Below are 12,079 nucleotides of genomic sequence, written 5' to 3' on the forward strand. Positions count from 1 at the left end.
ATATGTTAATCCTCCTTACCGTGACGGCGTGACCTCAAAGGACATCCGTCATTGTTCAATGGTCCGCTATTTCTCGTGGTTCCATGTTTCCTCCTGTGTCGCGTTAGCAGACACAAAATTTAGCGGGGCATTTTTGCTTAAAGTCTGCGTGCTCAGCGAGGAAAAAAAATTGACTTGCCCTTTAGAGAGGCTGCAATAGATATACCGAATTGGATTTCGGAAGTTCCACTGGGCGCCGAATACACCTGATAACCAAAATCGAACAATTTCAATGGGTGAGCTTTTGGCGACCGAAAACCTTCTCGTCATGGGGGAAGGATAACATTGGCACGAGCAGCCTTGGCATGTAAAACTGTGCATCCTTCGGTACGGGGCCCGTGGACAGGTCAAAGAGCTGAACAGGTGAAATCAAACCAACCTGAATTCGAGGCCCGGCTTCTCCGAGTCGCCGTGCCGCCCGTGCCAGTAAACCAACAAACGTAAACAGTCATTGTACGCCAATCATTCAAGTTAAGGTTTATTGATTTATTCAAGGACAGCACAAAGATCGCGGCTCAGAACCCGTGTTTCAAGATGCTGTCTGGCAGAGGCTGCAAGTGCGTTGCTGGTCTCTCAACATACAATCAACATTCATTTTCGCCTACTGCTTCTCAGATATTCGTGGAGATCTAATACTTTTCACATTGACACCACTTCAAGTTGTCGCGGCTCTAGGGAAACAACTACATGTGCTTTTTATTGCTAGGATCTCGACCTTCGGTATGGTTCCGTTCACTATTCTTATCTACTGCGCTCATGACTCGACTCCTACAACCGACACGGAGCTTTTACTTGTTCTGAATAATTGTTTCCTTATCTGCAGAATATCTACCAACTTTTACTTCGACGGGATGTACCTCGCGCTCGCCACTGCTACTAGACTAGTTTCGGTATCAAAAGCGACTCAAAGTGAAGTCCTCGGACCTCATATAATGGAAAATCTGGGCAAGCACCATTTCTAGATTTTCCAGTTTCGAGATAGCCGCATCATTTCAACATGTCCTTTGAATTGCTACAAACACCGACCTCGAATGCTGTGCTGCAGAATATAGGGTTTTGTAGCTTACCCTGACGATATGCCGCAAAAATAAAACCCACCAGTTACTTTGTGAGTACTGACCCGTGACTTCTCGAATCACTTTTGACCTTTGTCAGACGATGTAACGGCATAAAACGCTGACTCTGATGCCTCATTCGTCTGGGGCTGGGGCTGCCTCTTGGCGAAATATGTGACACAGTTTTAGCGGAAATTTACAAAGTAGTGGGCACTCACGAAGTGACCGTACTACCGTATACGGCCCTGGTAGAATGTGTCTCAGCGGATCGAATACGGCTTCAGCGAGGTGTTCGTGTATAAAAAACAACCGTTGAAATGGTCAATTTTCTTAATGAACATGGAGTCCTTTCTCAAAGTTGCATTGATCCTCTCGTCTGCTATCGCGCAAGAAATAACGTTCACACCCCCAAACGTCCCCCTGAGAAAAGAGATTGTTTACCAAACATCTAATGAGTGGATCTTCAATCTGCTTATCACATACGGGCTCCCGACTTTGAAGGTGAGTGTTTGTATTGCTTTTCTACAACCCCTTTTACGGAGCGATGCGCCAGGCAAATTACTGGGCTGGTTCTTTTGCAGAAATCGCTACCATTGTCTATCGCACATCAAACTTCAACTCTCTTTCCGCGGTACAGGCCATCGCACAATATGCGGTCGGTCTAAGTATCCGTAATACGCCCATCACTATCTCTTTCGTTTTGGGCACCGCATTCGCTGTCATAGGGTGTCTCATCCGCCGGCAGTGTTATCGCACCCTCGGTCGCTTTTTTACATTCCAACTCAGTGTCCGCGAAGGGCATCATATTGTCACAACCGGACCCTACGCGATCGTACGCCATCCATCCTACACATCAGGTCTTATGCATGCTATCGGCGCGCTGATACTGCACGGATCACCTGATTCATGGCTTAGACACTCCGGGGTTTTAGATATCCCTGGAGTCAAAACAGTTGTGGTAACATGGCTAGCGGGAATCATACTTCTTATGACAAACGGCTTGTTCAGGGTCAGCGAAGAGGACGAAATGCTGAAGAGAACTTTCGGAGACGAGTGGGAGAGGTGGGCGAAGGTAGTCAGGTACCGGCTGATACCTGGTATCTACTGAACACAGCGCGCATGGCGCATTACTTAGTGTTGTGCGACGGGTCTATTGAACTCTGCGCCGTTGAATTCCACGGTATTTACCATACTGTATGACGCTGACACCAGTAACTAGAGACATGTAGTGGATTTTGTGTCGTGCTTTATTTCTTATGTCTCCCCCCCCCCCACATGATTGCCATCACTCGTATATATACATCGTTCGATTATGTTACACATTTTTTGGAGGACGAGTTCGAATCTTCTGTCTAATGCGAGGTTTTTTGATGTTGTTGCCTCGGTGTTTGCTTCTAGGATCATTCAAAGATCACCAATGGCCACGCCAAAGTAGACATTGGCTCAGGTGTTCCTACTGGCCAGTCTGTCTCTTCATTACCTGATGTTGCAAATGTCACTCTGACCCTAACGTTTCGTATCACTATAACCACAAAATCAACGTGTTTGACAGCAAAATGGCGAACAATATCGACTTACTTTGTTATGGTTAGGTGTTCTTACTATTTGTGAATACAGTGATGGTTTAATGTGATCAATTTGTAGGCGAACACTGATATCCAGGTCGTTTCCCCTGTCCAGACGAATGCCTCCCGGACCTCACAGACTGATCTTGTATTCCCAGGTAGTAGATATGTAAGTTACAATATGAAATTGATACACCTCTTCCTGGGATACGCTATAGTTAGCAACATGTGCCTCCCAATAGTTAGTATGCTGGGAAATAGGAATAGAAAAGAGAGCGAAGACCCGTGCATGATTAGCAACACGACGAAATTTGCAACCAATTTGGTACTGACGAATATAAAATCAGTTTGTTCCTTTCCGATGTTCCTCACGAACGTTTACCTCTCGGGCTAATATTATGGCTTATGACAACCTAAGCTCTTCCATTCCTTTATCAATGGTCTGGGAGTTGAAAGGAATCCGGCTTCGTCCGAGTCTAGATGAAGTCCCTTTGACGCGCGTGCTCCTCGTCATTGGTAATCTTGTTGGAGTGAAACGGATGATGCGACTGTGTAAACCATATTGATTCTGTCATTGGAGTGCCGGAGATGGGGCGCTGCTGGGATAAAGCACTCACGTTCCCAATCGCCATAATCGCAATCTAATCGATTGAAAACGAGAATAATAATAGTAACCTATGCTGCTTCAGCTCAACTTGCGATGTACACGGAACATGCATTCCGGCATTTGAAAATGATTGGGTTATTGTCGTGAACGTACACTTGTCAGCATGGTAATTATCTAAATAATGAATCGTACAGTTGAGCTTCTTGTCACTCCATGCAGCTCTCGTTCTACTTTTTGAGCAGAGCAGGGGCCGTCAAACCAGCGGAAAGACCCTTGTCAGCAGCATAAATTCCGTCTTTGATCTCGTCCCTGACAAACGATCAACACAGATTTATTTCAGTGTAAAACAAGAACTCACTCAATGCGCAACAATGCGTTGTATTTTGCGACACGCTCGCTACGAGCGGGTGCACCAGTCTTGATCTGACCAGTTCCAAGGGCAACGACCAAGTCAGCAATTATGGTGTTCTCCGTCTCACCAGAGCGGTGGGACACCATGACTCCCCAACCATCAGACTGAGCAAGCTGCGCACTGAAATATCGTCAGCCGAGGCTAATATGTATATGCAGCAGCAACGTACGCCTGAATGGATTCCGAGATGGTACCAATCTGGTTGATCTAAAAGCGCAAGTGTCAAAAGACATGACGGCCTGAGGAATCAGGAATACCAACCTTCAGAAGAAGACCATTGCATGCCTTCTTTTCAATGGCCGTCTTGATGCGAAGAGGGTTAGTGACAGTCAAGTCGTCACCGACAATCTGGACCGAGCTATTCTTGGTGAAGTGGGTCCATGCCTCCCAATCGTCTTGGTCGAAGGGATCTTCGATCGAGACAATAGGGTACTGCTTGACGTAGCTGAGGTAGAGGTCTGCGAGCTCAGTGCCTGAGATCCACTTCTGGGGGTCAGAGTTGGGGTTCTTGAAGTCGAGGTCATATTTTCCCTCCTTGTAGAACTCAGATGAAGCAACATCAAGAGCAATCTTGATTTTGCCTTCGTATCCGGCCTTGCTGATAGCCTCAGTGAGGAGCTCCAGAGACTCTTCAGCTCCTGAGACATTTGGAGCAAATCCACCTTCATCACCAACGTTGACGGCTGAAGAATGTGATTAAGGCCAAAGCAAGATAATAGCGCACAAAGTACGTACCATCGATACCGTATTTTGCGCTGATGACCTTCTTCAGCGTGTGGTAGGTCTCGGTACCGATTTTCATCGCTTCAGTGAACGAAGTAGCACCGGTAGGAAGGAGCATGAACTCCTGGAATGCCAACTTGTTGCCTGCGTGCGAACCACCGTTGATAACATTGAAGGCAGGACAAGGCATAACATAGGGGGGCTTGACGCCAGCCAGCTCAGCGAGATGCTGGTACACGGGAACACCTTTCTCGGCAGCACCAGCCTCCACGCAGGCAATAGAAACGCCGAGAATGGCGTTAGCACCGAGCTTTCCCTTGTTAGGAGTGCCATCGAGTTTGATCAAGAAGTCGTCGATCTCCTTCTGCTGAGTGACCTTAAGGCCAGACTTGATCAGCTCTGGACCGAGAATGGTGTTCACGTTGTTGACGGCCTTAGAGACACCTGGGTGATGTTCAGTGGACGTGGCTAGAACTTATGAAGTGGAGCATATACCCTTTCCCACATAGTTGGCTTTATCGCCATCGCGAAGCTCAACAGCTTCGTGGACACCAGTGGATGCACCAGAGGGGACAGCAGCACGGAAACGACCTAAGACAATGTCAGAGCGGAAAAGCTGGATCGCGTCCGATCTCATACCTTTATCGGTGTAAAGGTCGACCTCAACGGTGGGGTTGCCACGAGAGTCGAAGATCTGCGAGCATTCGACTCAAGTTTGTAAAGAAGATGTGGCTGGCTTACCTGGCGAGCGTGGACTTTGGTAACAGACATGGAGGACGAAAGTCAAGATGGGTGGTTTGGTGGAATCTCAGTCGAAGGCTTATAGATAATCAGCTTCTGTGCTTTCCCACGCAGTCCTCGTACCAGATTTCGGCCATTTTCACGAATCCGGCTTATACGTCAGAGCTAGTGTCCTGTTCAGACCATAAGCGTGCCTGCCAATGCTATAAACGTTGGTGATAGACATAGCGAGTCGGAGAAAGGGCGGAGGAAGATTTGTTTTAGCTTCTCTGCGTTAGTCCGACTGATCCATTGCTCAAAATAGGTGAACGATGATGCCAGCAAAACAATTTCAGAGTCTGCACAGCAACATAAAATCTAGTCAAGTATCAGCGCCGTTTACGTCCTTCGCCCTTCTTGCCCACAGGAAGAGACTTCATCACAGCCGCCTTGTGTCGATTTTTGTTCTTCACATTGCTGTTCGTGTAGAAATTCTCTGCTTTTTTCTGTGTACCGGGTTAGCTCAGGAAACGCACAGCAATAAGAAGATGCCATACTTTGTTCGTCTTCATGCGTGGTTTCTTTGTCTGGGCAGTAACCTCTACATCGGATGCGTCACCTGGAAACGTGATCAGACCACAGGTATCGCAGTCAAAATGACACCATACCTTGCTCGGCCGAAGACAATCCATCTACAACAACTTCGCTCGCCGGCTCCGTCTTATCGTTAAAGACATCGTTCCAAGACAGTTCTTCGACCTCATTTTCGTTGTCTTCATCGCTACCGAATTCGCTACCTTCTTCATCCTCCTCGTCTAATGCATTATCTGCTGGGGTACCGGAAATTTCTTCATCCTCGCCGTCATCTTCGTCCAACGGTTGCACGTCCTCGGCAAGGAACGTATTTTTCTGTGTAATGGTCTTCAAATTCTGCTTGACCGCCAAAACCTCGGCCCCGCCATTAACAGCCCTCTCTTTGCCCTTGCTTCTCGCCTTCAATTTAGCTTCGGTTTTGTTGAGCTCCTCCGACCGCTCAGGGGGAGGTACGAAAAATGGTATTCGGCCTCTCACCCAGTCGCTCAGTATGATTTTAGCGACACCATCTACATCTGGCTCGCCGCCTTTTAATAGACGCCCCTTCATCCGCGCAAGAGTGTCCAAAAACTGTTCTGGATCCCACGAGCGAGAGGAATCGTCGGGGTCCGGAAGAGCAACGCCATACGTTCGTGAGAGGTACAATGGCTTTACGCGCGACATGAGAGCGGGGATGTGCTCAGATGGCACGGGAAGGGCTTCCACGCGTAGAACACCTTTGAGGACAGTGGATGTCTGTGAATCATTTGCAGAGGTGGGAACTACACCCGGACAGTCGATGAGATATATCCGCCGGGTCAATGTGATATACTGCCAAACCTGGGTTCACAAAGTCAAACACGTTGGGTCATGCAGTTTAACAGTTATTGATGGAACGTACCTTGGTTTCTCCTGGTACAGGGGCAACGCGACAGACCTTACCACTCTTTAGGGTATTAATGACGCTGCTCTTGCCTACATTTGGGTATCCAACAAAACCAACAGAAATTTGCTTCTTGTCTGAATGAAGCTGGGAGAACTGGCGAAGAAGCTGAATCAAAGACCCCTTGCCGAAAGAGTGATTTGGTGATGCATGAAAGGCGATCGTAGGGTATCGAGGTGTGAGATGTTGAATATACCTTGCCTGTGGCACATTCAGCAGGGGGATTAGCACACGAAGTCATCAAAAGCTTACGGTAACCCAATTAGGCACCAAGTCACATTTGTTGATGACAAGAACAACTTGTTTGTGCGGTTTCTCTTTTTTCATGTACTCAAGCACAGATTCACACATGGTGCCAAGGGGGTCTCGAGCATCAAGGATATGGAGGATAACGTCCGAAGAGTCTATTACCTTGTACAGCTCCCCATAGATGCGCCTTGAGGTTCCTTTTGCGAAGATGGGTTCAATATAGTCTGCGTGGGTTTGTGGTTCGGGTACTTCGAAAGATTGCGCTACCAAAAAGTCAGAACACGTTTGGTTGTAAAGAATTACCCTGCGATGAGGCACCTAGTTCTAGAGCATTGGCAGCTTGTTCGGCGTCTTCCGCTGCAGCTGCACCCAGTTTACTCAGTTCCTCGAAAGTGCCAACGTTAATTCTGGCCTTCTTGCGCTGAGCCTTGGGTCCAAAAGTATCACTGAAAGGTTCGGTTTCCACGATGTGGGACCGCTACATGATATCAGCACGCAAACAATGGAAAATTTGCTAGGACTACCTTTCGAGTATTAGGGTTAGACGCATCGTCCAAGAGTGCCATGGGTAATTTATTTCGACGGAGTAAGACTGAGTATGGGTCATCCTTCTTCGTCGAAAGACTTGTTCTGAAGTGATCAAGGGCTGTCTGTGAGATCACTCGTGTATTGCCTATTATTTTCATTCATGAGCAATGGACTACACATATACCGTTGTAACTCACCAAACCATCTACGATCGGGCTGGACTCGGCCAGGTTTTGTCTCGTCCTCCCCCTTCTGATACGCAGCAGCCTGAATTATCTTGCCATCCTTGTCCCGTATGGCCTTTCCCCCCGACAGCATCTTGAGACGGGCGACTTGTTTCGCATTGCGGTAAAAGTTCTCGCCTTTCACTTTTTTGAGCGTTGGTTCCTTGGATCCAGAAGAGCGGACCTTGGGTGAAGCCTTGGTCTTTTTTATGGGCGCCATCGTGTGTTATACGACCGTGACGTTCGAGACTTGATCTTCAAAAGTTAAAACCTCAAGAATCGAACATAAATATTCCCACGGTCCATCATTCTTCCTTGCCAACTTTTCGGACGGGGCGTGTTGGATTTGCTATGTTCAAATCCTGCCTAGCCAACGGTGTGTTCAGTCCTATGATGCTCTGACTATTTCTGACGAAGTACAGTATCACAGTCCGTCGCGTCGTCCAGCCGTTCATCACTCCATACTTCAGCAGTTCTCAATGCCCGCTTGTCGAGCAAACAAGCTCGACATGAGAAAATCTCCAAAGTGCAGGCACGCATAAATCACAAGCTCGCATTTGATGCGCAACGCGAATATGCTGTTCTCGGTCACCGTCCAGGTCAGGATCAAAAATGGCGGAGCTGTGCCCTTGCAAAAGTTATCATTACACAAGACACGCTATACTCGGATTCTGTCCCTGAAATCATCCAGAGTCCCGAAGGGGACATCGAGCTTCCGCCGCATCTAAGCTTTGGCATTACTGCGAGGTCCAAGGAGCTGCTTTTCAAAGTGTTACCTCCGCTGTCCGCTCAGAATGGCGTGACCAAGTTCAGTGACAACGTGGTTAGCGAAATGCAGGAAGCGACGGAGAACGAAAAGGCCAAAGCGAACATGTTCGCAAAGGTTGTCGATTTGCGTAATGCGAATGCTAAAGGTCTCGCATTCGAGAACCGCCGCCGTTGCATACAACTGTTTTCTCCGCCGGGCAATCCATTTGACACTGGCCGCCCAGAGGTACAAGGTACTTATTGCTGAATTTTATGACTCCAACTTCATGCTGAAGCCTTCTGGATGTAGCCGCATTGCTGACTATGCAAATACGTGGGCTATGGAAGCATCTTTTGGCTTTCCGCAAGGACATAGATAACCGAAGGGGCCTTCGTCAGCTTGTGCATGAGCGGGCCAAAATACTTAAGTATTTGAAGAGACTTGACCGTGACCGATATGAGGCTATCCTTCCTCGACTTGGGCTCGACCCTGCGAGCGTCGAAGGAGAGCTAGTCGTTTGATCATCGTCTACAGGAATATCTCACTCTAATATACTTTGGAGAACGAGTCGCTCTCGTTTGAATTTGCCATTTATGTAAACACGTTCAACATCGTATGAACGCTAGAGAAGAGCACGAATATTAAAATTCGTTATCATCAAGAAATGTGTCCAGTAGCATTAAGACTCGAGCTAAGTATTTGCAATTATGGGCGAATGTTATTGTTCCAATTAAAAGAAAGGGAAGAAAGAGTTACCAAAAAAAAAGTCATCTTCCTCGTCATCCTCATCATCTTCATCGTCACCAATGCCAAAGAAACCGTGCCCGGGTAGGGGAACATGAGACGGCCTCTCCATTTGCAAATTGACTGTGGAATCAGACAGTTTGAAGTCTGATTTGCGACCCTGGGGCGCTTCATAATCCTTGTAATAATCTCGATCTTCCACAGGCGCTTCAATACTATGACTGATGTCACGAATGAGTAAGCGGTAATGCCTATGAGAAGAGGAGCAGAACGCACCTTGTAAGAAGATGATTCTTTATTTTGCCAAGTTCATGGCATTCTCTCTCCTGTGGCAAATCCATACAGTGGGTGCACAACCAGATGGTGCTTGCAGGCTGAGTGATATCCGGGAAATCGAACATGTTGTGTATGTATTCGTGCATCTCGCAAGCATTTCGGTTGGACTCCTCGAGTAATTCCCCTTCGAGTCTCATCCATTTGGCTGGCCGGCGTTCATATCGATGCTCCCGCATTCTGTGCTGGACCTACAAACCAGTGAGAAACCGTGAAACAGAAACATCAAATGGTAAAGCACGAACTGCTGAACGCCAAGTGAAGACAGGCGCTTCGGCTTGATTCACCTCGTCCTGGGACCACTTCACGCAGTCTAAGCACGCCAAGCGGGGATCTAACTCGTCCATTTTGGTCGCAGTGGCGATGAGCGGGTCTTCACCACATGCATCCACAACAGTACGAGCACCCTTGCTTGCCTCGTCATCCACCTGCAGAAGGTGGGAGCTCCACTTTGTGCGGGTGCTCATTGGAAAATCAATCCGGAAATTGGGGTCGTCCGTGGCGAAATAGTCCCAAGGCAGTGTTCTCGATCTGGTTAGACAACAATGTCCGATGACTTTGGGGTAGAAGAGGGGGATGGATTTGGACCGACGACCGCCGAGGCTACCAAGGAAATCGTCATAATCACTATCTGACAAATCGGGGAGTCCAATGGATGGAGTGCATGTTTTGCAGCGAAATACAGTTGTTGCTAGCGGGATGCTCCGATCGATATCGTCGTCATCAGGCACTGGGGGGGATACCTCCTTTTTCTTGCCTTTGACGTCTGTGATGACACCGAGGCTCTCCACATACTCTTCGTAGTGTGGATCCGGCGTCACTCGCTCCGTCCATCCACGCCGCTTTGCGCCTAAGAGCATATTATCTTTGACTCTAGCTCTGAGCTGGGAATGGATGCGTGCGCGCCAGGTCTGTGCTAAGTCATCCATCCGGGAAGCAACTTCCGCAAAGGATGCTTCCGTAACTTCTGTCTCCGTGGGCAAATTAACAATTTCGATGACTTCGGGAAATGAGCAGAAGTCCACTGGCTCTGGCATAACATCGGTGAAAGGGAGGCGAGCGATCTTATAGTTACGCAGAACGCCGATGGCAATGCGCCTTCGGGCGATAAGCAGGGCTTTACGCTCGCGCTCAAGACGCCGTGCTCTCATATCCTCCATGTACTTGATCATATCGTTCTTGATGTTATTCCAGACTGAATGACAAGTAAGAATTTGAGTCAGAATCATGAAAGAAGAGAACCAACTGCGATCTGTCAGGCGGGTGGGTTGCTTGACCAACTTGTGATGGCTCAAGTCGTCCGTGTATGGAATATGTTCGATTTCATCACCCCAACCAATTTCAGTAAGCCTTTCAATGATCCTAGGAAGTGTCAGACCAAGTGTGAGGGCAATTTCGCACTTGGTATCTTACGCGGTTTTCCTGTCCCGCCTAGCATCCTCCAGCTGGTCCGATCGGTCTTTAGCTTGAGACGCCGCCCATGCGTCTAATTCTTTTGCTTTCTAGATAGACATGTTTGCGGGCGTGATATGGTGGGAGAAATAGTACTCACTGTCTCCATCTCCTTGACGAATGCCCTCCGCTCTTCGCGATAGGCTTCAAGCTCAACTGGATCTGTGAGTACATGCAATATATTCTGGACTTCTTCGACTTCCTTGCGATAGAATAGAAGGCGGCCTCGTTCTGTAGATATTGACTCAGTATTATGCATGAGATAATGGATAAATGATACAGACTGCCATATTTACTCGGGACAAGACTGCTGATTATAGACTCCCCGGGGTAGGCATCTACCATGCTGTTGACTCGAGATGAGCAAAATTGACCCTTCAAATGAATGAACGCACCAAGTCTTAGAGCACTTTGCGCAGATGCGCCTACCGATACGCCAGTCGACGTTGCGAACACCGGGGGCGCTGCATTCCTTTTCCAGAATGTAAGAACAGAGCATATTATGATTAAAATTGGAGACATACATGACAATGAGGATCAAAAGCGAGGTTCGCATAGTGGGGTTCCGTCCAGAAAGGGGGGCAATCTGGCATATTGGGCACGTTGTCTCTAGCATTCTTCCATACGGACATTGAAGAACGATGCATGAGCACGCGTCTAAATTGTTTTGTCGTACGAGCTAGGCGAAGTATATCCAAAGGATTCAAGTGTCCAAAAACCTGAAGCAATTTTAGACACTAGACTTATAGCGACTATGGCAAAAGGGGCAAACCTCGAATAAGACGTCCATAGGTAAATTCATCAAGGCGGCAAGTTTTCCCGGCCTGGGCTGCCATTTAGCTCTCTTTGCACCGGATGTGACGGCTTCGAGTTTCTTCTGATTTCCGTCGACGTCAGACTTGCGCGCACGCTTTTTGGGCGGTTGGCGGGGCTTCTTGCCGTTATCGACAAGCGCTTGTGCAACCGAGCTTCGAGGCCGCATTGTCAACGAATTACTAGTATGTTGCCAATCAAAAACAAGAATTATAACGGAAAAGTTGCTGTGATGACGGTGGCAAGAAACAAGAGTACTACGGTAGGATTCGGTCGGACCCCAATTTCCATGGTCTTGGGCCTGTCTTGGGCCTTCACTGAGTTTTCCAAGAAACGGCAATTTCCGCTCTT

At 48.0% G+C, this 12,079-nt stretch overlaps 5 protein-coding genes across 5 annotated transcripts; 2 read left to right on the plus strand and 3 right to left on the minus strand.

The window, feature by feature from the left end:
* The first annotated feature begins 1,238 nt into the window (after window positions 1–1,238).
* On the plus strand, window positions 1,239–2,275 carry DEU56DRAFT_72513 (uncharacterized protein). Its single transcript, XM_041347848.1, has 2 exons — window positions 1,239–1,595; window positions 1,648–2,275. Exons 1-2 carry the CDS (start codon window positions 1,428–1,430, stop codon window positions 2,200–2,202), a joined length of 723 nt encoding a protein of 240 aa, XP_041203312.1. The 5' UTR covers window positions 1,239–1,427; the 3' UTR covers window positions 2,203–2,275.
* Window positions 2,276–3,402: 1,127 nt separating this feature from the next.
* Window positions 3,403–5,393, minus strand: DEU56DRAFT_72541 (Enolase, C-terminal TIM barrel domain-containing protein). The gene is made up of 8 exons (XM_041347863.1): window positions 5,143–5,393; window positions 5,041–5,095; window positions 4,897–4,992; window positions 4,414–4,845; window positions 3,940–4,361; window positions 3,848–3,885; window positions 3,625–3,798; window positions 3,403–3,575 (listed from the first exon to the last, which is right to left on the minus strand). The coding sequence occupies exons 1-8, from the start codon at window positions 5,170–5,172 to the stop codon at window positions 3,494–3,496; spliced, it is 1,329 nt and encodes a 442-aa protein (XP_041203313.1). The 5' UTR covers window positions 5,173–5,393; the 3' UTR covers window positions 3,403–3,493.
* Window positions 5,394–5,510: 117 nt separating this feature from the next.
* On the minus strand, window positions 5,511–7,858 carry DEU56DRAFT_917761 (NGP1NT-domain-containing protein; the record flags this gene model as incomplete). The annotated part of the gene is made up of 8 exons (XM_041358037.1): window positions 5,511–5,627; window positions 5,679–5,740; window positions 5,790–6,534; window positions 6,596–6,838; window positions 6,890–7,149; window positions 7,190–7,364; window positions 7,411–7,559; window positions 7,612–7,858. 8 exons carry the CDS (start codon window positions 7,856–7,858, stop codon window positions 5,511–5,513), a joined length of 1,998 nt encoding a protein of 665 aa, XP_041203314.1.
* Window positions 7,859–7,929: 71 nt separating this feature from the next.
* On the plus strand, window positions 7,930–9,026 carry DEU56DRAFT_894077 (uncharacterized protein). Its single transcript, XM_041356360.1, has 3 exons — window positions 7,930–8,014; window positions 8,061–8,639; window positions 8,696–9,026. The coding sequence occupies exons 1-3, from the start codon at window positions 7,990–7,992 to the stop codon at window positions 8,905–8,907; spliced, it is 816 nt and encodes a 271-aa protein (XP_041203315.1). The 5' UTR covers window positions 7,930–7,989; the 3' UTR covers window positions 8,908–9,026.
* DEU56DRAFT_831761 (uncharacterized protein) lies at window positions 9,027–12,027 on the minus strand. The gene is made up of 10 exons (XM_041354568.1): window positions 11,688–12,027; window positions 11,440–11,634; window positions 11,311–11,387; window positions 11,200–11,261; window positions 11,016–11,146; window positions 10,877–10,965; window positions 10,710–10,825; window positions 9,709–10,658; window positions 9,407–9,654; window positions 9,027–9,351 (listed from the first exon to the last, which is right to left on the minus strand). Exons 1-10 carry the CDS (start codon window positions 11,895–11,897, stop codon window positions 9,117–9,119), a joined length of 2,313 nt encoding a protein of 770 aa, XP_041203316.1. The 5' UTR covers window positions 11,898–12,027; the 3' UTR covers window positions 9,027–9,116.
* Window positions 12,028–12,079: the final 52 nt, after the last annotated feature.

The sequence above is a fragment of the Suillus clintonianus genome (genome assembly GCF_016758775.1).
Source record: "Suillus clintonianus strain FC179 chromosome Unknown DEU56scaffold_115, whole genome shotgun sequence".
Lineage (NCBI taxonomy): Eukaryota > Fungi > Basidiomycota > Agaricomycetes > Boletales > Suillaceae > Suillus > Suillus clintonianus.